At 35.1% G+C, this 27,222-nt stretch overlaps 1 protein-coding gene across 1 annotated transcript; it reads left to right on the forward strand.

Moving 5' to 3' along the window:
* Positions 1 to 2,643: 2,643 nt before the first annotated feature.
* LOC145674984 (leukocyte surface antigen CD53-like) lies at positions 2,644 to 27,222 on the forward strand. The gene is made up of 5 exons (XM_081745315.1): positions 2,644 to 2,757; positions 3,285 to 3,458; positions 9,375 to 9,536; positions 18,941 to 19,153; positions 26,888 to 27,222. Exons 1-5 carry the CDS (start codon positions 2,701 to 2,703, stop codon positions 26,969 to 26,971), a joined length of 690 nt encoding a protein of 229 aa, XP_081601441.1. The 5' UTR covers positions 2,644 to 2,700; the 3' UTR covers positions 26,972 to 27,222.

A 27,222-nucleotide genomic window follows, 5' to 3' on the forward strand; every position in this document is an offset into this window, starting at 1 on the left:
TGTTTGCATTAATTCAATATGAAATAAAGTACTATTTCTTTTCCCTATATGTTACACCAGGGATTTATTTGTAGCCAGGGAAGCCTGGGAATTTCCCCCTTTCTAAATTTTGACTTCCCTGTCTCTAGGTTTAATTCAGCCTTCCCAGCCTGGGAAGATATTTTCTCCGTTTCTTAAGCTATAAACTATTTTGAAGTGCAATGATTCAACTTCATGTTTTAGTAGCGATTCTTTATTTTTTTTTCAGTATGCTTATTGTCGCGAGCTATGTTGTTTTTTTTTTGTTTTTTTTATAAAATTGCTTTCTGAAGAATTGTTCATAGAATTGCTTTCAGTTTCTTCTGCAGAGTGTAAGAGAGGCTTTCCAACTTAAACTTACAGCATACTGACGCTAGAAACCATTTATTTCTAAAAACCCTCAAATCTCTTCTTTCCATAAACGTTAATGGGCCAGACATTACTTCTTTCAATGCAGGAAAGTATGCCTTCAGCTCGATAAAAAATGGACATCATATTGCTACCGACAAACCAACTGAAAAAGACGGTATCCGATGTAACCAACCTCGTATTGCTTCACTATTCTAAAGTGGGGTATGCTGTGAAAATATTGTTAATTTCTAAAGACAGTGTTAGATAAGTCGTGCTTCAGCTTAACTCAAGGTGAAATCGGCAGTCAGTCCTTTCTCGTTATTTTGTTGTAAAAACTGTAAATATTGTAGGCTACAATGGCTGTTTCAATTTCGAGAGTAAAAGTGAAAGAAAAGGTATTTTTTTCCTAGATAGCATCATATTGGTGTTTGTTTAATACATGCTCATGATTCTTCGGAGACCAGATTACAGTCTTTGTTCAATTCTAGATTCATTTTAATACCAGTGTGTTTTGTTGACCAGAAGTTCAGCAGAACAATGCTAGGGTCACACACCCCTGAATCTAATTTTATTAAATAGAGGAGCAAGTGCAAAAACTCATTTATGATATGACGAATGACATTTAATACCGTCTTTCCCCTTCTATTTAATAAAATCAGGTTCAAGTGTATGTGCACCTATCACTGTTCTGCCCAAAGTAAACTCTTACCTTTTATCATATTTATTGTTCGGGTGAGGAATTTGGTTTTCAAAGACCAAATTAGAACGGACTAAAGAATTATTAGTCATAACAAAACTGTTTTACGTAGGAGTGTGACACTTGTTACGACAAGTTGTGCAGATTGCAATGTAACTATAGGGCTTTTACTGGATGCTGCACACTTGTCTTCAGCAGTAGGACGAAAAGTAGCAAGGTAACACATGTAAACTAATTTACCTAACCAAATCTTATCTAACGCACCTACCCATGTTTATCATAAAATTGTTTTTAAAAAGGTAAAAAAGGTAAAGAACTTGGGGACCGCCTATTAAACTAGTACCATAATTTTAAAGTAGATGGGTTTAAAAATAACGTTGTCCCAACCCAACTGTAAAGTTGTTCTGTTATACGGAACACAATCTTGCATAAACATTCCCCCCTTCTACAAAATCCACAAATAAATCACTGTGTTACACTAGTTTCTTCCATGTCTTGTCTTTGGAGTTTAAGTATTTGGTGCACCAACAACTAAGGTCAAGTGCGCTAAAAATGCAGAATTATTAAATTATTTGTGTAGAAAATGAATTATTTATATAAAATTGTATAAAAAAATTACAAATGTCGGACGCCGCCATTTGCAATTATTGGTCGAATTGAAAGTCGAAGTGCCTGAATTATATTGTTAAGAAATTGATAAAAGTTAAAAATCGAATTCAGTATAGTTATGAAAGAAGTAAATAAAATGTCAAAATCAGGAAAAGTATAAAATTGTAATAGTAAGGAAATATTAAAATCAAAATCGGGATGGAAGTCCAACGGGGCGAAGAGGGCCTGTTACCCAGAGGTCAGGGTGTAAAAGTAGGGAAAAGTGAAAATAAATTAAATATAGATGAATAGGGTTGTAGTGGATGAGTGTAAATGTATTTGTGACTAAATATAAATGTGTTAGTTTCTTCCTTGCTTTCATTTATTATTCGATGTTAGTGTTTTTCATGCATCTTTAACTTTCACTTCTTTGTTTTTTCTTTCATTTTCACCTTTTATTAAGATGTCAATTTCTTCTTAAGGGTGCCGACTTATATATTTTCAATCATCCAAGTCCTACTTTTGTAAACGTAACATTTTTGTTGTAAATTTTTAATATCTCCATCTTTATTCCCACAAAAATGATTCGTATCGAACTATGCCAGTATACATATTGAGGATTTCTTGATAAGGATCAGACCTGTACTGCTGTTTCTAAGGATACTTCAGTCTTTTCCATCAGAAAATATTTTATTTTATTTCATTCTTATTAGTCAGGTAAATTGACTGTAAAATAAATCTTGAATATATATGTTTTACTATTTACAAATGCTTGGCCCCGTTTCTTCTCCCTAGTTACATTAAAAAGTGTGGAAAATAAATCTACTTATAACATGCTAATAGTCCATATAGGATCGGGCCATTTTCTATAACAAGTTTTAAATTAATAACAATTTTTAGTGATATAGCCGACTTGGCTGCATGAGCCGCGGCGTATAATCATAATATTCCTCGCAAGAGAATTCAAAACTTTATAAGATAAAGAAAGAATAAGAATCATTTCTCGTGAAATCTGGAGAAAAGGAAGAAAACAGTTTAGAAGAAACATGTGCGAGGCGAAAACATTAAAATATGGTTTAATAATCTTTATAATTATATATTTGGTACATTACTAACAATATTAATATTATATTTCCTCTTAACTAGTTACTAATAATTATCAAAGTTAGCTCACTATATTTCGAATCGAAAGCACAAAATTCTTAAGTACAAGGACTTATAATAATATAAGGTGTGATCCAATGAAACCTGTATGAAGATAATAGGGTAAACCTAAAAGATTTGCATGAACTCTGGGAGGTGATTCGTGACATCAAAAGAAGACAAAAAGTCCTTTTGCATGTTGTCGAATTCCACGTCGTGTACGAGTGACAGGAGTGTTAACTTGGAATCGAAACTCGAATCCTGACAATTGGAATGAAATAGAAAGATATGCACAAACTGCATGAAGTGATATGTGACATCAAAACTAGTTAAATGTGGCTATGAACATCAGCAAAGTGGTACATTAGGCAGACAAAGATAGTTTGCGCACATTTTTCTGTTCCGTTTCAATTGTCGATTCTTGTATATGTTTAGCTTCTTGTACATGTCTTGTATAGTTCTGTTAATATTCACATTTTTTTTTCAGCTCATTGGTGTATCAACGGTTTCAATTGGTATATATATGATGACGCAAAATTTAGATTTGGCTGCAATGTATCCAACTGGCATAGTTGTCATTTGTTTTGGAGCTGTAGTCTGTTTAGAGGCTTGCTATGGTCTTTGGGCTGTTTTGTTTGAAGATACTGAGTTGCTGAATGTTGTAAGTTTATAATTTCTTTCTTCACGAGCAGCTAAATGTTGTTAGCTTAATATTTGTTCCTTCACGAGCAGCTAAATGCTGTAAGTTTATAATTTGTTTCTTCATGAGCATACAGCATTCTACTTTGGAAGTTTTATAAGAAAAGTTTTATAAAGTTGATTAGAATGGAAAAGAAACCATATATATCAGTTCTAATAAGGAAGTCAATTTTAAAGATCTATTGAATCTATAGTAAGTACTATTAACTGAAACGGACAACGACAAAACTGTATAAAAATAATAAAGACTAAAAAGAAAATTTCAAAGAAGACATTAACAAATATTTAAGAATACTTTTAATAATGTAACACATTTTTGACTGCGCACTTCATGCACCATTCTGAATTATGAATACTTAAGAAACAAGTGAGTGTCGTTTCAAATTGTAATATTATAGCTGCAGGGCTCCAACTATTAATATGCTCCTCTGCTTGATGATCCTCTGAATTTTTGTGGAGGTGCTCAGCACCCACACACAAGAAAAGAAAAACAAAAAAAATAAAAAAGGAAAAGAGAGCATAAAGGCAATGATTCATGTTCAAAATATAGAAGCGGAAAATAAATTGAAAGTCGAAACGTTTGGTATAAGAAAATTAATATGGTAACTGAAAGTGGCATTAAGTTTCTGCAACTTGCAGTTGCAACAGGGTAATATAGTCGAAGATAAAACATATTCTTCAAACGTTTAATTGGTTGCCGAAAACTGCTTTTCGTTTCTCAGAACTACTTTTCTTGTATGGAGGTTAATATTGAAACCGGAAGTAGTAGTAAATTTCTACACATTCCGGTTTTATAAAGATTCTGTCGCTTTTTCACCCACAACCTTCGAACATCGAAATGTCATCTAAGACGTACCTGGAGGATAAAAAATAGTCTCCATCAGCATCGACGACCTTCTACCAACGTTCTGGAAGGCCATGGATTACATCCGGGTACAACTTGGTGATCCGTGAAGAGAAGAGGGTATCAAGTTCATTTTGCACCTCTACAAGGGATTTGAACTGGCGTCCTCTAAGGTGATTGTCCAAGGAATGATGATGATCAAACAGTGCAATGTTTGGAGAGTATGGCGGATGCAATAGTGTTTCCTGTCCAAGGCGTAGAATGGTGTCCCGGGTCATCCTAGCCACGTGGAGCTTAGCGATATCCTGTAACAGGAGGATCCCTTTGCGATTCAGAAGTACTGACTCCACAGCTTTGAGTTTTTCTTAAACACGACAGGACACAGTTGCATTGATACTCTGACCAGCTGGTAGCAGTTCCCGATGCACGATGCCGCAAGCAGTCCACCAAACACACAGGAGGACCTTCTTCTGGTGCAGCGCTGGTTTCGGCTGTTTTGGGACCGGTTCATGGGATGCTAACCAACTATGACGGCGCCGTGGAGCTTCGTACAGGATCCACTCATCACATGTCAACACACGGTCAAGAAATGACTCTTTCCTCAGACGAGACAATAAAGAAACTCAGGTGTCTGCTCGCGTTGCTTTCCGGCCCAGAGTCAAACAGGTAGGACATTCGACCCAACTTGTAGTGCTTCCCAAGTTGATGGAGGTGCTGCCGAATGGTTTCTCCACTTACATTAAATTATCGTCTCAATTCCTCTCATGTCTGGCCATCAATTCCTCCCTGAAGATCTTCATTTTGGACATATGTTGGTCTACCGGCATGTAGTGTTTCGTCACCTTCCTTAAACTTGTTACACCACCACTACACTGTCCACGTAGTCACATCATCTCCAAAGACCTGGCATATGTTTCGCCCTGCTGCACCGGCATTTGACCCCAGTTTGAACTCGTACAGCATACACGCCTTTATAACGCTCTGTGGAGATCTCATGTTCACTCTGTCCTTACAGTCACGGTGTAACTGAACTGCTACAACCAGCTACTATGTTGGCTATACCCACGCCAACAACTGACCTTCACCTTATCTCCATTCGCATTCAACTCATGATGTGATTGTCAATTGAACACAGACCTCCACAATAAGCGACAGAACTTTCTTGGTTAACTTTATATTTATTTACTATTAACACAGAAGAGATACGAGCATGAAACTTGCTTCATTCCTTCAACTAATGCAATAGCGTTCTCAATAGCTTGTTGCAAATGATGTGGAAGTCGTAGTACATGTTCTGTTGATAGTTCCAGCGATGCAACTATGCTAGTCGTCTTCCGGGACAAAAACTCGCCTTAGACCTCCTCTCCTCGTGACTAACCAAACGAAAACAAATGATATTGGCATCACACAGTAATTCTCCTATTCCATTTGTAATTCAAGTGGTAAAACTTGATTTAAAAATTGCAGTACAAGGTAAAACCATGGGCAGCGATTAGGGGGGGGCAAGAGGGGGTAGTTGCCCTCACTTTTTTGAAGTGACAACTTAATTTATATAATTTCATTTGGAAATGTAAACAGGGTGTAAACACAATTTGGAGAAAAGATCTCTGACTTTTCCCTGACTTTCCATGACGAAAGTTCCAGATTTCCCTGACCCCTGAATAACTAAAATATAGAGAAAAAGAAAGAAACTCCAGCCTCCACACTCCCCATAGTTGGCCTTGTTCTCTTCCGCTTCTGTTTCTTTCTTTTTTCAAAGGAATGTAATTTTACAAACATATGCATTAGGCCGATATTGATTAGGCCTACATATTACACAAAATGTAAAGTTACAAAGGAAAGTGTGCAGCATACAGAGTACTTAAGATAGGAAAAAAATACACAATATATGCTTGCACATTATAATACCAATTACACAGCATCATAATATTGCCTATAGTAATACATGATTTTACTGATTATTAAAAAAAACACACACACACATTATGTAACGCATACTTTTGCTGGTGCAGTTGTTAAATGCAACCCATTTAGAAATTTATTTTCATCCTTTCTCGCATAATTTTCTTCTCATTGATCTGAATATCCTTCTTGCTGTCTCCGCAGTTTAATTTTCTTCTCTTCTTCCTCCAGCTCCTTTAGCTGTTGCTGAATCTTCCGTTTCTCCCTCCTCTTCTCGTCTCCAGCATTTATTTCTCTTTTCTTTTCCAAATACACCTGATATTGTCTCATTGAACTTCTCACTGAATTTGTCATACCTCTTATAATTATTAATCCTGATGGTCCACCTATTCTCATCACAGAATCATATATGATCCGTTGAGCCACCAGAGATTCTTCTTGTAAGTTGTCAACAATGAGAATTTTATTTATGGCGAAACCACTTTAAAAAAATGCGTTTCTGTGAAAAAAGATAAAACACAATTTCATAACTGACCATAAGTCAACGAAGTTCTTCCCATTTCCTAAGACTAAGTAAAAAAAAACTCATCATACCATCTCTGTCATTGGCTATGAATTCATTCAAGTGTTCCTTAAATTCTTCAGTCTGAGCTTTCACTGTGATCTGGAGATACTATTTCTTCGTGTTCTCAGCCACTTGTCCAGATATCCTCTTGGCACCATGCGTCTACCGTTTTGAGCAAATATGCCAGGATGCAGTTAGATACCGGTATGTGTTTTTCGCAGAAAATTAGTTTCAACAACTATAACAGAGAACACTGCCTCCCTGAATATCATTTATTGAGAACGCCACATTTTGCATCCAGTAACAGTAAAGAAATCAACCCTATTTCATAAATTCAGTAATTGAACAATGGACCTAATTGATTTTTCCCTGACTTTCCCTGACCAATCTGCCATTTCCCTGACTTCACCTGACACATTTTTACTTCCCTGACCTTTCCCTTACTTTCACTTATTTTCCAGAATGTGGACACCCTGGTAAAGGTTTTGTATGTACTACTGTTTTATAGAAAAAATGGTGCCACATGATATTTGCCGTTGCGGGAGTACGTATTGGTTATTTGTCTTTTCGTGGAGTTAACAAAGCTACAGGAATTGCGTTTCAATTGCAATTCAAAGCAATTAATATTGTAATTACATATTTGTTTAAATGTCATAGCATATGCTTGCAGTACTTACTGTATTTTATTTTCTAAGAGTAAAAACATTCATTTAATGGCATGTGGGAATTAAAAGTATAAGTTGTTCAGTAATTTCCAGTTTCAATATAACTTCTGCAAAACAAGCGTCATTATTCATTACTATGATTAATATTATCCCTTCTATTTATTTGTTTTGCAAATTTATTAAATAATCTGATCACAATTTTCCAGACAAAAATTTTAGATGTTCATGAGCAAAAACTCAAATCTCTTCTTACACTTTCGTTGTTTAAGAGTATAAAGGGCTAGTACCTACCTGTATTGCTCTTATGAATTTACTTAATAAAATAGAAATACGATATACGGCATTTTAAATGAAAAAAGATAGTACCCTATTAGTTACACAATCTTTCATCAAACAGTGTTAGAAACAACCAGAAAATCTAACATTGATATACAATTGTTCAGATCATGTCTTGCCCCCCCACTTTTAACGTCCAACCGCCGCCACTGGGTAAAACACTAAACTAATTACCCAACGAGAGCTCGTTGGTTCGGATTCCTCGTTAATCAGTAGGTCCCATTTCATACAACCTCGCTGCTGAAAAGGATGTTAAACTCAAAGTCAACTCAGCTAACTCAACCAAACCAATTAGTACTTGATTGTCATACAAACTGAGTACATACTTGACACATTCTGATAGTCTTATGCAAATCACTATGTTTTTGGAATTATATCAGGATGTGCATATGTTCTAGAATGAATCAGCAGGGTGTTGCTTTAGAATAAAATATTTAATTACGACAGTCAAGCTATTGTCTCGAGTATTATACTAAAACATTTTACAAATATCTTAAACAGATGCAAGTTAAATGAAATTAAACTGAAATTAAAATTTAACTTTGTGGATTCTTTTTGCCTGCAAAGGTTTTTATAATTACCTCTAAAGATAGCTTTGAAGCTAACTTATGCTGCATGGATAAGATCCTAAGGTTGGTGAGTCATTGTTGTCCTGTTAAGTTTCTGAGGTTTTTTTTTTTTTTTTTTTTTTTATGGTCTTTAATTTGCTAAAACCCCTTTTACTTGAATTATAGTGAAAATAAATACTTTCCTAGTTTTGTGCCCTCTCAATCCGGCGTCCGAAACACAAGGCCCTTTTTCCCCTTAGTTACGTCACTGGATAGTTCTGATGGAGTAATCTATTCATGCAGAATTTCGGAAATAATCCAGAAGTAAGTGACACAAAGTGATTCCTTTATATTTGTAATTAAATCATAATTACAGATGTTTAAGTCTAGTAACTGTGATCAATGGAGAAGCATTTTCCAACCCTAGAGATCAAACGGATCAGCTACGGACTACTCACGAGATTCGGCAGGCAGAGCAATCAACTGAACAGGCGCTGCTACAAGGATCTATGACTTTACGTTACTGGCAACGAAATGTTGAGAATGCTGACGATTTGATTGAAAAGTTTCATGCTAGTATCTTTCTTGTATTAATAGTAATTACATAGTTGCTACTACTCATGTATTTCAGGTTCACAGTAGGAGCTTTTCATTTATTGATATCTAACTAAACAACTGATTAGATACTTCTGACTATACAGGAAACATATAACAGTACGTTATTCGGGGTAAGTTTTACAGGAAGGTCCAGAAGCAATTTAACATACATAATCTAATCTAACCTAAACAAATTGATATTTTATGCAATTAGAGTTGCAACCAACATAATATACCTAATCTAACCTTTCCTGAACTAACTGAAACTTGACATTTTATGACATCATTAATATCTAGACACCTTCTGTAAAATAAAAATAAAAAAATCGTTTTTCATTTTTCATTACAGCAATCCTCTATGTAACTCACAAGGAGGTCTTAAAGAAATTCTAATCATTTATAATTCATTGTTCCGTTCCAGTTTGCAATAGTGGTTACCATAATCTTCTTAGAATGTGTTATAATAGGAAAGGAGTCAATAGAAACTGCAGTGGAGAATGAAGTTCTTGTTTGGGTAGATGACATCCTTCACGATATGTTCGATAGTAGAGAGATGGAAGATTGGAACCGCATTCAATCAGAAGTAAAATTTCTTTTCAATTAATTACTTTCAGTGGCGAAGCGTACTATGAGACTCTGAGTCCGGGCCTACCCTGTTTTCTAGTGCATATTTTCTTTATCTTTGGTTTCTAATAAAATAAAGTCAATAATTCAACATTTCGGTTTCTTTGGTAACAAAATAATAGGTTGGAAACACTTGGAGACCCTTCCGTCTGAGCCTCAACAGCTCGCTAGACAGGATTACGGGCTATGCTGCTCAGGTAACGAAGCTATTGCACGCATTGTTGGGAAGGTGCGAAGGCTCGCCTCTGGGAGTTTAGTTTTACTGTTGAAGGCATCTTTCAACGCTAATATGTTATAAAATGATTTCCTTAACACAGAGTGAGAAGTTTTTGTGTACAATTATGTGTTTCTATTAGTGATAATTTGTTTAATTTAGATATATACTCTCAAGAGTTATTCAGAGTGACTTTTTTTTCCTATATGGGGCCTGGTCCGTAATAGCTTGTAGAATATGTCTGATACATTAAACCCATGTTTAAATTTACCAGACTCTATCGTACAGAATAAGATAATAATATTTGTGTGCAATTTTAGTTGAGGTTTCCATTTTATAGAATCAGTGGGGTATTTACGATTTTGTTTCGGGGGGACCTTGCTAACTTTATTCCTGGAAATGTGAAAATTCTACATATATATTGCTGAATTTTCACATTTCCGTATATATATAAAATTACGATAAAGTTTCGGTGAGTGCTTAAGCCCGGAAGTCATCCCCTTAAATATGTCACTGTTTAGAATACAATATTAAAATATTACATATTTTGCGTTGATTGAAAAGAAGTTCCTTCTGAGCACTAACATTTCTAGTGAAGTCATTATCACGTGATGCATTAATTAAATGCAGTATTATACTTACTTTAAAGGGGGAGATTCAAGTGACAAACGCTTAGGAAAGAAACTTGACAGTTAACTGTAAGAATTTACTTTCTTTTCCATTTTCAAATATGTAGGAAATGAAAACAGCATGTGAGAAGGAAATTTCCCTCATCCCCCAGACAGACCTGACAGAAGAAAATATGAACTGCACTTCAGAATATTTGTAGTGGAGCTAAATAGGAATATTCCATTAATACACATTGCGTCTTTCCCTCTATGTAAATATTTGTTGAATAATAATAATAATAATAATAATAATAATAATAATAATAATAATAATAATAATAATAATAATAATAATAGACTACTTTCCGTCTATTTTTATTCTATAAATATTCATTCTTTCTTGTTAAATTGAACAACAAATAAACCTACCTTGTATACATGCGCATAAATTTAACTCTAAATAGTATTAAAAATACAGCTAAGAAAGTTCTTTAAAATAAATAGATTTGGTAGTTTCTTTTGTTTAACACAATAAGGAAAATAGAATTCTGACCTTAATTTTAAACATTTTATGATACATTAAACGTTATTTGTGTTATTAGTTTATCAGGCCTACAATATTTGTGGGATTACGCTTCGCCACTGATTACTTTAGATATTTGCGCATAGTAAATTTGATTTTGGCTATATATATCAAATATGGCTCAAAAAATGTATACTGTGAATAATGCTCAAGCGAATTGACGGAAATGTCTCATATTTGGAAGTGCTATAGTTTGATCTTTATTACATTGTATCCCGATAATGGTTTGTTTATTGTTTTGTGTAGGCAGCGTGAGTGAAACAACGTGGAAGCAAGGTTAACATTTGAAAAAAGAAAGGCGGTCTTGAGATGATACATGAAGTACAAAACCACCATAGGTAGAATGATATTGAAGGAATGAATTTGGAACACAACCATCGACACGTTTATCAATTACCTGAATTCGTGATAAATTTCAAGCCTACCGTTGTGTTATAGATGTGCACAAAAAACATTCTGGACGACATGTCATAGCAACATGTCCTGCTAACTCCGCTATTGTACTCACTCACTCACCAGAGAAGTCTGTAAGACAATGTGTCCGTGAAACCAGCATGAGTATTGCAAGTTCCTATGGGAACGAAAGGTTTTATCTACAATAAGATGATGCCCCACCATATTACCATTATCTTGTTCGCAAATTTCTCTTTGGAAATTTACCCTAACGTTGGATAGGTTGAGGAGAGTTTATTGAGTATCCCCACGTTCCCCTCACTCTTTAGACTTTTGCTTATGAGAAATTGATAAGTCTCGTACATTGCATAACATACAAGTAGCCATCAAATGGTTCTGTGCAGATCTCGAACTTGGCACGTTGCAGTCTGTAGTTCATGAAACAGTTCGGCGGGATCACCAGTATATTGGTGCTAATGACCAACAGTTCGAACACATAATCTCAGTTCTTCATCACGCATTACAATATAATTATAGAACGTTAAAGTATAACACTACACTACCAAAAATGAAACATTTCCGTCAATCAGTTTCAGAGTTATTCACATTTAAACAGTGTACATTTTTCTTGAACCATTAGATAGATATTAGTTTTCAACAATATAAATTAATCATTTATATTTCGTCTATAGAATTTAAGCATATTGTTAGATTTAGTGTTAAAAGAAATAATATTTTCAGAACAGTGTATATGTTTTTAGTTTAATGTCCCAGAAATATGCTCTGAGTGTAAGGCAAACAGGATAATGATAATGAAGTAAATGATGGGATAAAGAAAATGAGAGAACGGAAGAACCCTGTAAAACACCCATGCACTCGGTGTTTGTCCACCACAAAGCCCATTTTGTTCAAGCTAGGAAAGAATCAAGAATCCTCACGAGTCGAAAATGAAATGATCTACCACTGAGCCATTATACCGCCATTAGCACACAATTATTATGATACCAGTACATGAGCTATTGGGGATGAGAATAATTCGAAAACAGAACAAGTGCATTTGTCAAGTTTATTAACTTTTTTACTGAGACTTTCATTTAGTTTAAAAATAAAATTATTGACTATAGATATATACAGAGCGAAAGAGGCAGAAAAATGGTTTTAAAGAAAGAAGAAAAAAGTGAATGTGAATTTTTCCAGGCCCTTCCACCACAAAAAAAAAAAAAAAAAAAAAAAAAAAAAAATCTTAATAAGGTAGTAGGGGAGCACTTCGGTTTTCTCCTAGAACTTTTTTAATACAAAATTCCTGTTATAACCCACAAAGTCACTATAAGTGTGGTCGTAAGACTAATACAAAGTTCTCTATGTAATTTGGATAAAAGTCCAGGCAGCCAAGGGAAGGGTACCACAGAGTTACAAGCAAGCTAAGTGACAGTGGTTTAGGAATTCTCAGTACTGCAGCCAGGCAAAGAGAAGTTAAGGTCCTGCAGAGCTCCAGGCAAGATAAGCGGGCAGAGAAACCAGAGAGCTCTAAGCAAGCTAAAAGGTTTGGGTTAGGTTAGAACTCTCAGAGCTCCAAGCAAGCTAAGAAAGCAAGGGTGACCAGTCGATTTAAATATTACATTTTTATTTTATACTCTCTTCTGGACGCTAGTGCTTCTTTTCTGTCACATGACCTGATGATGACAAGGATTCTGTCGTCTGCTAATTTGTAGTACTTGTGATAAGAGAGCAATTGGTTTCATTTACAAAGAAAAAACACGTGTTGGTGTCTACAAATATAAACCACGTGTAGAAAATAACAATATATACAAGGCGAAAGAGGTAAGAAAATGGTTTTAAAATAATAAAAAAAGTGGGTGTGAATTTAATAATTAACATATAATAATATTAGAATGCTCTTCATTCTAGCTTTGAAATTTCGCTGTGTATAACTTAAATAAAAATAAAATCTGTCCAAAGCACTTACTTATTATTTCTAATCTATGTGAAATAATGTTGCTGATGAAGAGAATAATATGTTACCGAAATTATAATACTGATTAGTAGCGATAAGTGTTGCTTTGGCCAGATTTGATTTTTATTTAAAATAGTAATGTTTTTCCTTGTTCTAAAGAAATTTTGTTTGTGTTATTATTATTGTTATTAAAAACAAGTTAAGAGACTTATTTTAGATGATATTGACTTCTGGCCTTTAGTTTTCCACTTTATCCCCTTTTTAATGGTCTTTATAGACTTCAGTTTTCTTTTCTGTAAAGGTTGTTAATATTAGCATGGCTTTGTTAGCAGCCTATTTGGTTCTTAAGAACAGTTTAAGAGATTTATTTTAGATAATTTTGACTTACGGCTTTCAGTTTTCCATTTTCTTCTCTTTTTAACGGTTTAGACTTTAGTTTTCTTTAGTTCAGACTTTAGTTTAATGGTTTAGACTCTATAAGTTGTTAACATTAGTGGGGCTTTGTTAACATCTTATTTGTTTTTTAAATTTGATTATGTACACAGTAACTATTAAGATCTTTTATACAGTTAAGATTGATTGCTGGTGCTGAAGAGTTTTGCTAAATTACAAATTTTTTACTTTTATAATTATGGATATGTAAATGAGAAAAAAATTTTGAGTTGCTGTAGAGAGTGACAACTAAATATCAAACAAAATATTTGTTTTTCAAGCAATAGCTCTTGTAAACTATTAATTTTCAAGTTTTCTGTTATCGATTTTTATTGTTAACTAGCTGGACGGGGGAAATATTTTAAAGGTATATATGAACCCCCTTTCCCTCTTTAGGATGCTGTTTCAATCGAAATAGAATGGTGGAAACCCAGCTCAATCCAAGTGCTAAATATGTTCACTCATATTCCTCGTTGTATACCGCTCCCATGTGATTTCCTCTTCCTCTGGTGTGCTAAGTCTGTCTTTGGACATAGTAAGCGAGGTTTTCCTTCCTAACAAGGGACGTATGCGAATCGTGACAGCTAGATATTTATGAAAATTAATACACTGACTAATTATGGATCGCTAATTATCGTGGTGATAGTCACTCGATGCAAAAATGCCTTGTTTTCCCGATACGTACATAACATATACCAACCATTGACCGGGTAAGGCTGTGCCGAATTATACCCCCAAAACTCCAGAAAAAGATAGAAAATAAAATATGTGTGCAAGTAATCTGATATCTACAGGAGGGGGACACTTGATCAAGAACACAGCAGCAGTGTCACACAAGCAGTGTTGCTATCTCAATACAAACTAATAGGTTTTTTTTAATAGAGCGTATGCTATTTTATGGCATTAAAACAATTCACATAAAACGTAAAAGAAAATGAGAAAATGTTAGGTTATCAGTGTTGCTAAATAAGGGAAATATGAGGCTCTAAATTTGAGAAATTATGGGGTCCGTGCAGAGAAACGAACAAATGTACTACAACAACAAGACTGCAGAAGAAACAAATGTACAGTAGGGAGTAAACTACAGCATCCAGTGACTAACGGCCTGATACAGGGTTCATCCAAAGAGAGTACATGTTAAGAGTAGTCCCATGTGAACAGCAAGTCTTCCTGTAGCGCAACAATTCCAGTGGCGTTTGTGTGTAATTGATATCTCGAACCGTTCCCAAGAGCTACAACATGAACTGTCTAACTAACTAACTAACTAACTCTATGGCCTATGGAACCCGGAGGTTCAATACCGTGTTCACAAAAGCTCTTCCCTGACTTCTATCCTTAGCTAACAGCATCCAGTTTCTACTTTGTATTCGAATCTCTGCAAGATCCATCTTAATATTGTCCTCCCATTTGCGCCTAGGTCTTCCTAATGGTCGTTTTCCGATTGGTCTTCCAGTCAAGCGGTTCTACTTTCTTCCATTCTGGCTACATGACTCGCCCACCTAAGCCTCCTAGACTTGACGACCCTAACAATGTTGGGTAAACCATATAAATTATGTAGTTCTTCGTTATGAAGTTTCCGCCATTCCCCATTCCCGTTCCTCTTAGGTCCGAATATTCGTCTCAGGATCTGTCTTGGGGTTGCAACACTGCATAAAATCCTGCATGCCTTCCAAACCACAGAAATGACGGCGTAGCACCTGTAAAAGGTGCAGAAAAGCTGTGGCACGAAAGGTGACAAATCTGTGACAAGAAAGTCCGTCAGAATCAATTCGCAAAGATTAATGAGCTGTGATAGGTGTCAGTCGAGAGTATAGGAAACGTTACCATGCGAGACAACGATGAAGATAAAACACACTGCATTCAGGTTTCCAATAAAATACAGACGGAAAATATTTTAACATAATACACCAATACATACAACAGAAAAGCCATAGACAGTATGGCAAAATACGTACATTTCTAGCCCTAGCCGCACACACTCGATATGACGTATCAAGCCCGTTAATCACTGAATGCTGTGGTTTAGTCCTTACTGTACGTTTGTTCCTTCTGCAGTTTTGTTGTTGTTGAATATTTGTTCGTTTCATTGTACGGACCCCATAATTTATCAACTTTAGAGCCTCATATCTCCCTTATTTGGCAACACTAATAACCCACCTTTTACTTATTTTCTTTCATGTTTTATGCCAATTGTTTTAATACCATAAAATGGTATACGTTCTATTAAAAAAAAAACTTAGTTTGTGTTGGGATGGCAACACTTCTTGGTGACACTGCTGCAGTGTTCTTGCTTACGTGTTCCCCTCCTGAAGGTATGTTACCTGCACACATATTTCATTTTCTGCCTTTTTCTGGAGTTTTGGGGGTATAATTCGGCATAGCTTCACCCGGTCACTGGTTGGTATATATATATTATACGTAGCGGGAAAACAAGGTATTTCCGCAACGAGTGAGTATCACCACAATAATTAGCGATCCACAATTAGCCAGTGTACCAATTTTCATAAATATCTAGCTGTCACGGTTCGCATACGTCCCTTGTAAGTTTGTTCACTTTCTCGTTGACATTGTGTGGTTTATGTAAAAAGTTTGCATTAGAAAAATAGAAAATATTTCACGAAGTGTAACAACAGAAAATAATTTATAATGTGTAACAATGGAAACTATTTTATAATGTGTAACAATGAATAGCATATAATATTCAAACTTAATAATTAATGAATTCATTTTTGTAGAATGAAATTACGCTAATCCCCTTACTGTATGCATTTTAATGAAAATGACATGATACAAAAAAGCCCAATTCAAGGTAGGTATTAATGCATATTAGTAAAAATTCGTGTAAATTGGATGAACCGTTCGGCCATCATATAATCACAAACAAGATTAACTTTTATCAATATAGATGAACTATTTGTTCTGTAATAAATGTGTACAAGAATTTCTAGCTGCCGGCATAAACATATGGAAGCTAATAATTTCAATCCAGATATATGTGTTTGGTACTTTATTTCTTGGTAATTACTCGCCAGATGTGAACGAAGTTTCGTGGATAAGTAGCCCATCGTATAAGGAGCAAAGATTACTATAATTGGTGGCTGAGGTTGGCCAGGATAATGCTCGGTTCGACAATTTTGGCTTCGTTCCATGACTTTGCACGCTGGGAGCTTCTGAGTTCGGTTCAATGACTGTCTATTTTTCTTGTTTCTCTAAAATTTGGTAGACAGATGCTTTTCAACGAAGATAACATATTCATCTTTTTAAAAAAGAAAATTGCGTATGATAGAATTAAACACTGAAATATGTAATAAGTAATCTTCTGTATTATTAAAAAAATGTTTAAAAATAATAATTTCACATGTCTTGGAAATAATTGAGATGCTTCTTACATGGTTTTATCCTATGTAGTGGAAAAAGATTTATGTTTTTGTTAAAGTGAAATCGTGTTGATGGATATGATAGATTGGTGTTGTTCGGTGTTAATCAGGATTTCGTTTATTCGTATGGTAGAATATATTTTGAGAATATATAAATGCAGTGAATTGCTTTTGGAACACATAAATCTATAACAATACTAGTCAGATAGAAAAACTTTAACAGAAATTCAGGCACAAATTAAACTACAAAAGTACTTTCGTTTATGCTTCATCAGATAGCGGAAAGAAATAGGAAGTGAAACACAAAGAAAAGAATGGTAACTAGCAGCGGAGAGTAGAAAGAAACTGGAAGAAAAAATACAAAGAACGATAACTAGCAGCGTTTCGTTTATGCTTCATAGGATAATAAGAAGAAAAAATAGAAAGAAAAGAACAATAACCTGGTACTATATTGACTTCATCGCCGTGTTTGTCCATCAAAATGTTGTAGAATACACGAAATAGTACTAATATAATCGACTGAAATTAAAGATTTTGTACTTTCAGTTAGTAGTATGGCGTGTATTGATTGCTGATTGTTACTTAACTCATAGCGATAACAAAAAATATGACCGTAGTACAACATTTCTTTGTTCGTAAGATATTCCTTAACTGTCCAGTTATTTCCAATATTTATGGTTTCTATTGTGAGTCTACAAAATTAAGACGGAAATAGAAGGATACGGTTTTGGAGATGATATAGTGCTTGTTGCAAAATCTGAAGAGAAAATCAATAAAATGTTAGAAAACTTGAGGAAGGGCTGTGAAGAATATGGGATGAAAATAAATGTTAGACAGACAAAAGCTATGTTTTTTGGAACAAAGTGGCCGGTGTTAAATATAGCGAAGAGAATAGAACAGATAACTAGTTTTTCGATACCTGAGTAGTATTATTAGTGATGATATGAAGTGTGATAGTAAAATAAAAACAAGAATAGGCATGGCAAAAGATGCCTTTAGGAGGAAGAATAAAGAGTTGAGAAAAAGACTCATAAAATACTATAATAATATAAAATGCTTCATGTAGAGTATTGTGCTGTATGGTTCAGAAATATGGACATTACGCAAAAGTGATAAAAAAACGACTGGAAGCTTTCGAAATGTAGGTGTGGAGAAGAATGGAAAGGATTAGCTAGGTCGAGTGGAAAGCGAATGAGAGGTGTTAGAAATGGTGGAGAAGAAAGAAAAAGAATTTCCCATTATATATTAAGGAGAAGAAGAGAAAGTGGTTGTGCAGTGGGTAAGAAAGAACTGTATCATGGGGTACGTGCTAGAGGGTACGGTGGTAGGAAAGAAGGACAAAGGTCACGGAGACTACAAGTGATGGGAGATATCTAAATAGAGAAATGTGAAGACGAAGAAGTTAGCGGAAGACCGTGGTGCATAGAAGCTTCTCAGTTGCAGCAAGTGACCAGCCAATAATGGCAGAATACCTATGGTGATGGTGATATAAACATCTGTTAACGTAGGATTCCTGACTCAGTTTGAGCTTCGCCGAGTGAGCTTTGTAGTGAACAAATATCGTATGTGTATGTTTTCTCGGGGTTCTCCTGTTTCGCACACTTTCTTCAATCTAGAATTTCGTTCATTATCACCACCGTTTCTCCTAGTTTTGAAGCATAATCATGGGACACTAATCATTATGACCACCATAATTTAAGATAGTATGTTTTCATATTACCACAGATCATTTGTTCTAATGAAGTTCACTTCTTTCATTTATTTATTTATTTATGTGTTTTATATTTTCCCTGATTTTCTAGCATGAGTGTTGCGGAATACATGATCCAAAAGATTGGATAAACGGGGGAGAAGATATTCCATGGTCATGTTGTATAGTAAGACATGGTACCACTTGTGTGGACAAATCTTCCAATAATATTTATATGGAAGGCTGTACGAAAAAAATCGCCAAAATATTCAACACAGTTTTGTTATTTATCGGATCACTTTCACTATTATATTCAGCAATAGAGGTGAGAAAATTTATTTGTTATTTATTATTATTATTATTATTAGTTTAATCTTCTACGTTTATGCTCTGAGGAGAAGGAAGACGGTGATGATAATAATCAATGATAGTGGAGGAACGATGAAAGCAGCAGGAAATGAAAGAAACCCTAGGAAACTCACACGTATGGCGTTTATCCACTACAAAGTTAGATGCTATAGGTAAAAGCTTTAGTATTAGAATTAGTATCAACTAGGTAGTAATGATCAACGCACTGCCAGCTAGTTCTTCGTTTCTACATTGTTTACCAGCTGTTCTTTATTTATTTATTTATTTATTATTTTTTATTTTTTGGGGAGGGATTCAAGTACATTCCCTATTATTTCATGATGCTAGTAGAACACCGAATGCATGATGCTAGTAGAATAGAAACCAATTCTATTTGCAATAATTATTCAACTTCCATCTTGCAAGCGCAGACGAAAGTTTAGCATTATCACTTCGCAGTAGAGAGATTCTGGGATCGAATCCTGCAGCTATGCCAGCCATTCTGACATTTTTTCGTCTTTTTCCTTAGTTCCGCCAAGCGAATTCTAGTGGAAAGGTTAGTTGCAGGTTTTTCGGGTAGAGGCAGGGCCGACCCTAGGTAAGGAAAATCGCACTCACACTAAGAAACGCCTAAACACTACAAATACAATCTCGTTGTGTACATTTTTTCTTTAAATAATAGTTTATTCTGTTGGTGAAAGATAAAATAAACACATGCAAAGGAAAAATGTTAATCCTTTTTATAGAATTCAATATCGAGCAGTTTCCAATTCCAGTGCAAGTAGCTCCTTTATCTTCATTTCTTGACTTTCTTTCAACACCTGTTAAAGAATTAAAAATAAACATGTTTGTACCTTCAATGATAAGGAACTTGTTAGTGACAAAGATAAAGACAAGACTAGTTTTCATATCAAAACTGTGATAACTAAGTAAATGGAACAGATGTTCGTTACTGTTCGAGAATTAAGTTCTTGTATTTGATAACAATCAAGCAATTGATGCTGAGATTTGTTTGACCATTTGCTTTAGTACTGTCCATGTGACAAACTAATGCGACCTAGACATTATTTATGAATATTATTCAAATAGAAGATCAGCTTTGTAAAACTGCCATAAAGTCTGTTTCCAACAAGAAGTGTTTATTTTAAATAATATAGTTACAATAGATCTTGATGTTCCTCGAAACTTCCCATCCCGTGCATATGCGCGTGTTGCACATATGGTAGAGCAGGTCGTATGTAGGGCGCAAAAGGGATATAAATTATTGCCCTTTTAGTTATCTGTGTCCTCATTTTACCCCTCCCCAATATCAATAGCCTAATTAGCACAGTGGTGAAACCAGGGGTAAAACTGGATCTGAAAGGGTAAGGGGACGCATGAAGTCACGCTGTCCCCCGTGCCTATCTTTGTTCATTGAATTTTTTTTAGAAAGTGCGGGACGCGACAGATATTTTGTGGAAGTGAGGGGACAACATCCCCGCGTTCCCCTCCCCTCTACCCCTGGGTAAAACTGATAGTGAGGTATACAAATCCAGATCTTGATTACGACATTATATTAGTAAGGTGATAGAAGCGTTGTATGGTTAATAAGTTATGGTTAACTCTCAAACTTAATTAAAATAATATCTAGAAGTTGATACATACAGTATATTAGGCGATAGATGAGATCAAGCTGAACAAAATGATTTCATTGAAAGAATTTCCCGGCCACGGAAAGGCGCTGAAAAGTATGTCTTCCTTTGCTAATAATGATGAATAAACAGATCATTTATTTATTTATTTATTTATTTATTTATTTATTTTTTATGTAAAGTATATAAAGGGTGTCCCAGAAAGAACGCAACTTTTGAAATGCCCGCCATTTCTGTTGTAGTAAGTTTGCAACACTGACGTTACAGGATTTCCATCTGTTGTCTTTGTAGTTAGTTGTCACGGAGAGCTGAATATCACATGATCGTCATCTGTTTTTTTTTCTTCGGAGTAGGAATGGAGCGCTCGGTTTGTACAAAACAAATGACAATCATATGTGTGTTAACTAATAGATTGAATTTATTGTTGTTTGCCTTTTCGAGTGGTGATACAATACTAATAATGACACACGAACTCTTACGAGGGATACACACATTACTTGTAATACTGTAGAGTTCAGTATTTAGAAAATAATACTTGTGAAATACGTGTCCACCGTTAAGGAATACATTTCGAAATAAATTGTGACGTTATAAGACTCAGATGACCAACTGAGCTAGAAATAATATCTCAAAAGCACTTAATACCTTCGTGAGTAACACTTTTTAATTACTAGAAAATTACACAGATAAAAGGAAAAAGAATACAATTAGAAGGAATTAATCAGATTAGCAGATATGTAATTAATATTATATTAAGACTCAATTTGTGCAATATCTTGAAAAGAAAAGTACAATGGGAACTACCTATATAATTCAGAGCTTGTGAACCTGTTCATATTAATTCTTTTCCTTTCCTTCGGTTTATGAGGAAGTGAACCCTATTGGCAGCAGGTGGTACGAGTGGTACTTAACATGCAGGTCGCAGGTCGCTCCCTTCCTCCTCCAATCCTTTCTTCCTTCCCTTTCATCGGATAGTATGATCGCCGAGGCACGTCTTCCCTCATATACGTGAAGAGTTAAATGGCCTTAAATGCCGAAAGCCCAGAAATCTCAATTCCTAATTCTATTGGCAACAGATCAACGTACTAATGTCAGTGATTTATTTGTGGATTTTGTAGAAGGAGGGGATGTTTATGCAAGATTGTCTTCCGTATAACAGAACTACTTTACAGTCGGGTTGGGACAACGTTATTTTTAAACCTATCTACTTTAAAATTATGGTACTAGTTTGATAGGCGGTCCCCAAGTTCTTCATTTTTTACCTTGCTAAAAACAATTTTATGATAAATAGGGGTAGGTACGTTAGATAAGATTTGGTTAGGTAAATTAGTTTACATGTGTTACCTTCCTACTTTTCGTCCTACTGCCAAAGACAAATGTGCAGCATCCAGTAAAAGCCCTATAGTTACATTGCAATCTGCACAACTTGTCGTAACAAGTGTCACACTCCTACGTAAAACAGTTTTGTTATGACAAATAATTCTTTAGTCCGTTCTAATTTGGTCTTTGAAAACCAAATTCCTCGCCCGAACAATAAATATGATAAAAGGTAAGAGTTTACTTTGAACAGAACAGTGATAGGTGCACATACACTTGAACCTGATTTTATTAAATAGAAGAGGAAAGACGGTATTAAATGTATTCGTCATATCATAAATGAGTTTTTGCACTTGCTCCTTCTACTTAATAAAATTAGATTCAGGGGTGTGTGACCCTTGCATTGTTCTGCTGAAAGTAAAGTTGTGGTCAACAAAACATACTAGTATTAAAACGAATCCAGAATTCAACAAAGACTGTAATCTGGTCTCCGAAGAATCATGAGCATGTATTAAACAATTACCAATATGATGCTACCTAGAAAAAAAAAACCTTTTCTTTCACTTTTACTCTCGAAATTGAAACAGCCATTGTAGCCTACAATATTTACAATTTTTACAACAAAATCACAAGAAAGGATTGACTGCCGATTTCACCTTGAGTTAAGCTGAAGCATGACTTATGGCGTGTTATTTAACACTGTCTTTAGAAATTAACAATATTTTCACAGCGTACCTCACTTTAGAATAGTGAAGCAATAGGAGATTGGTTTACATCGGATACCGTCTTTCCCAGTTGGTTTGTCGGTGGCAATATGATGTCCATTTTTTATCCAGCTGAAGGCATACTTTTCTGCATTGAAAGAAGTAATGTCTGGCCCATTAACGTTTATGGAAAGAAGAGATTTGAGGGTTTCTAGCGTCAGTATGCTGTAAGTTTAAGTTGGAAAAGCCTCTCTTACACTCTGCAGAAGAAACTGAAAGCAATTCTATGAACAATTCTTCAGAAAGCAATTTTATAAACAAGACCAACATAGCTCGCGACAATAAACATACTGGAAAAAATAAAGAATCGCTACTAAAACATAAAGTTGAATCATTGCACTTCAAAAGAGTTTATAGCTTAAGAAACGGAGAAAATATCTTCCCAGGCTGGGAAGGCTTAATTAAACCTAGAGACAGGGAAGTCAAAATTTAGAAGGGGGTAAATTTCCAGGCTTCCCTGGCTACAAATAAATCCCTGACCAATGTCTAAGTCTTATAGACTGGTCTTTCATTATTACCACAGTTTTCATTCTTGTACGTTATATTCATGACGTAAAATATACCTAAGCTTAATTGGTGCACTTTTTAAAAATAAATAAATAATTAAAAAGAAATTCATAAAATTCTAAAACGTTACATGCTTCACTGCAAATTCTTGACGTTTTAAAAATGTTCTTTGAAATAAACATACTAATAGTTAAGAATGAAAAGTGGCTTACGTATTTTTTTAATGGTTTGCACGGTGACTCAGTGTTAAAGTACTTAGCTCTGGTGCGTGTGATCCCTAGTTCGGTCGTCGGACAATTAATTTTGAGATGGCCAACATTGTGTCCGTTTCCTCCCACTTTCTCATTCCACCAATTCTTTCATCGTCATTCACTTGCATTAATCATCTTCTCCTTTAGCCTAAAACGGCATAATCGTGACATTAAACTGAAATATTTCATTTCAATTTTTTCACTTTAAAAAAATAAAATAAAAGGAAGACATCTTTATTAGCAGAGGCGAAATCCGGAGATCAAAATCTGGTGTGGTGCATACATTGTTCAAGGAATACATTGCAAGGTGCTGCAAGTGCTCCCAACATCTTGTGCTGGCTTTAAATAAAATTCATACCACAATCACGAAAAGATGTCGTCAGTCACTGTCAACAATCGGCAAGTGACAAAGACTAATGCAGTCAACATCATTTCTGGGTAAAAGGAGCCACAACACCACAGAAGGCATCAATCTCCATTGATTGACTATCACCTCCACTCTCTAGGACATCTGGTCTCTGAGTTTTATCCTCCGCTCTAGAACGCCTGGTCTCTGCAAACACTTCACCACTCCCTAGGATGCCTGATCTCTAAGAGGTACCTACCTACACCTCGGTTCCTGTCTCCCTAAAACGCTTGGTCCTTAGAGTCCTACAAATTCACCAACAAACCACCAAGATATCTTAGAGGAACTTATATTTTATCTGCCGTATCATTTTTTTTTAACTCTACCTTAAAAAGACATTGATTTAGAGTGCTGGATATATTGACAAGTAATGTATTTGAAGATTCTGGTGGATGCTAAATTAATGGATTACTGTGGCATTGTAATAAAGGATTTATTAGCGAAGAAGTTTATTGATTATAACTCGTGTAACTTTACACATGAGAATCATATACATACATGAGTATTCCGAGGAGCCTATATTAGTTACGCTTTTGAAACAACGGATCTGATGCTTACATATTCATGCCATTTCTAAATACTAGAAGACTATTTGGAGTCTTTATCTCTCTTTAATTGGAAAGCTTTAGAATTCTAATTTCAGCCTATATTTTAGGAGATAACGAGCTAAAGCTACGTAGTTCGCTTAACACTATCGATCTTGGCTTTACGTGGCTACTCAAATTCCAGCTTCTTGTCAGTTTTGTTTTTTTAAAGATGTATTTCAGGAAGTAAAAGAGGGTAGACATGCGAAATACATGGTTAATAAATCTTTAAATAGTCGATTTTAGGATGAATACAACAGTTACTGTTATTATTGTGTGGAATTGAACAGTATGACACCAAAAAGGAAAATTGATGTTTCACTTACATGATATATATATATATAAGGTAAACGCGCCGGATTTCGACAGGTTAAGGACCTTTTTCAAAATCAATTGCCTATTGTGGCCATAATATTGGTCGGTGTTGGCCCATTTTTTTCCTTGAAATGTACAGTCTCTACTAATACTAAAAGTCACTTCAAGGCTCAAATGCTAATGTTAAAATTTTTTATGAAACTGGAACTCGCCAATGGAACCCGAATTCGACACACTTCAACTGGTTTCGACAGTTGCGGTACCTGAATTCGACACCTTCAATTATATCCATGTAAAACATTAAGTCGGCATTATTATTAGTAGTAATCTCTTCTCAGCTTCAAATATTGTTTTATTATTATGCAGAAATTATCAGATGGGCAAAAGAACACAACTTAAATTTTCTGAACTGAGTAGTTACTTCAATGATCCTCAATTCGACATGCAGGAACCTGATTTCGATATTCCACATCGAACTGAGGTTGAAACTGTCGGAGAATTATGCAACAAATAACTTTATGAAAGACTTTAAACATACTTGTACGTTTAGATATTCAGTTAAAATTATATTTGCACTACTGAGCATGAATTCGACAACCTTGTCGAAATCCGGTTCACGTTACAAATAAAGGCTCGTGTTTTCGACAACCCCCCGTTCATCTTACATCACAACCTTTGTCCCCACAGAAGAAAACAAAACGCACTGATTGAAACTCCTTTACAACATTAAAGTACCACTATTTGCTTGAAGCAAACCTAGCTTTAATAAAAGTCTTACGAAAATAACTTGCCGTCTTATGATTTTCTTAAGATTATGTGTTTTTTTTTTTTCGAAGAGTGTATCACACACACAACAATGTCCTTCTTTTCTCCATGCGTATGACTCATCTACTATAACCGTGCTTTTGACACGAGAAAAGACACTCCCATAATGTTGCCACTTCTATTCACGATCGCAGGGATGACATCTTACGCTTATTTCACAACATTTAAGCACAGTTATATGCCTGCCTTTCGGGTGCCTGTCGAATTCAGGCGCGTTTACCTTATATATATGATATCTTTAAGTTTTACGTCCCACGTTTATGTCGGCGACGGTGACGGTGATGTTGAGAAATGAATGAAATGGTGGAATGAAGAAAACGCGAGGAAACGGGAGTACTCCGAGGAAACCCACGCGCACGGTCTTTGTCCACCACAAAGCTCACTTGACATGAGCTGGGATTGAACCAAGGACCCCATACACCAGAGGTGAACGCTCCACCACTGAGCCACCACGGGCCTCATTATATATATGCTTTCATGCTATTTTTGTCATTGATTGAAACTGATACAAAATTTCTTATTTCGTCTTCATTTAATTGGATTCCTTCATATATTATTACAGAAGAAAAAGTTTTTAGAACGAGGCATTCATCTATGTTCGTCAGCGAAGTACTATAAAACATGAAAACTGACAATGGTTTTCAGCATATTTACAATTTCATCGCTAGATGTCAAGCAAATAATTGAAGCGCTTGGAGGATAAAGGTGTTATGTTACATTTTTCGAAATGTTGCATTCTGGCTGATCATGCACGTGTTATATGCTATTCATGCTACCTAACACATTATTTGGTGAGTCCTCGTCCTAGTGCTGATATTTAGAAACGATGAAGGTGGTATGTTAACGGACAAAGTTGTGAAAGTCAATTTTCCCATCATTTGTTACATACCACCTTTATCCTCCAAGCGCTTCAATTGCTTCTCTTAGGTGCGAGACCGAACAAGTTTTCTACACAGCTGAGAACCGACCACTACGCGCGGTACTAAAATACCAAACCTAGATTTGAACTCCATCCTGTTGGATTAATAAGGAACTTCGAATCTTACTAAAGAGTACGATCGAAAATCTTAAGAAAACAACACTAATAGAATTTCTCTCTCTTTCTTTATAGGCTGTGGGTATCGTGTTAACATTACGTTTTGTTAACAAGCTTGATTGGAGAGAAATGGAGACTTCAAGGTTAAGTATTTGGTAGCCTACCGTAAGAAATGCTCAAGAGAATCAACTATATTTTTCAAAACAAGTGCCTTCAAATCTAAATAAGCAACTTTAGAACTAAACCATTATAACTACTCTCAACTCAATAGATATCGGACTGCGAAAGTGCAATTGTAAGGAAAATAATTGTATAAAATTTTTAAATTATTATTATTATTATTATTATTATTATGAACCTTTTAATTGTAAACGAACGTATTCCGAGTAAAAGATTTTCAATATTCTTTA

Source organism: Thermobia domestica, chromosome 18 (genome assembly GCF_964235325.1).
Source record: "Thermobia domestica chromosome 18, izTheDome1.hap1.1, whole genome shotgun sequence".
Taxonomy (NCBI): Eukaryota; Metazoa; Arthropoda; class Insecta; order Zygentoma; family Lepismatidae; genus Thermobia; species Thermobia domestica.

Bases quoted from the DNA above. Each gene is read 5' to 3' on its own strand.
- LOC145674984 (XM_081745315.1), top strand. From the start codon at position 2,701: ATGTGCGAGGCGAAAACATTAAAATATGGTTTAATAATCTTTATAATT. The intron at 2,758-3,284 runs GTACATTACTAA...TTTTTTTTTCAG, and splicing joins TCTTTATAATTATATATTTG to CTCATTGGTGTATCAACGGT. The intron at 19,154-26,887 runs GTGAGAAAATTT...CTTTCTTTATAG, and splicing joins TATTATATTCAGCAATAGAG to GCTGTGGGTATCGTGTTAAC.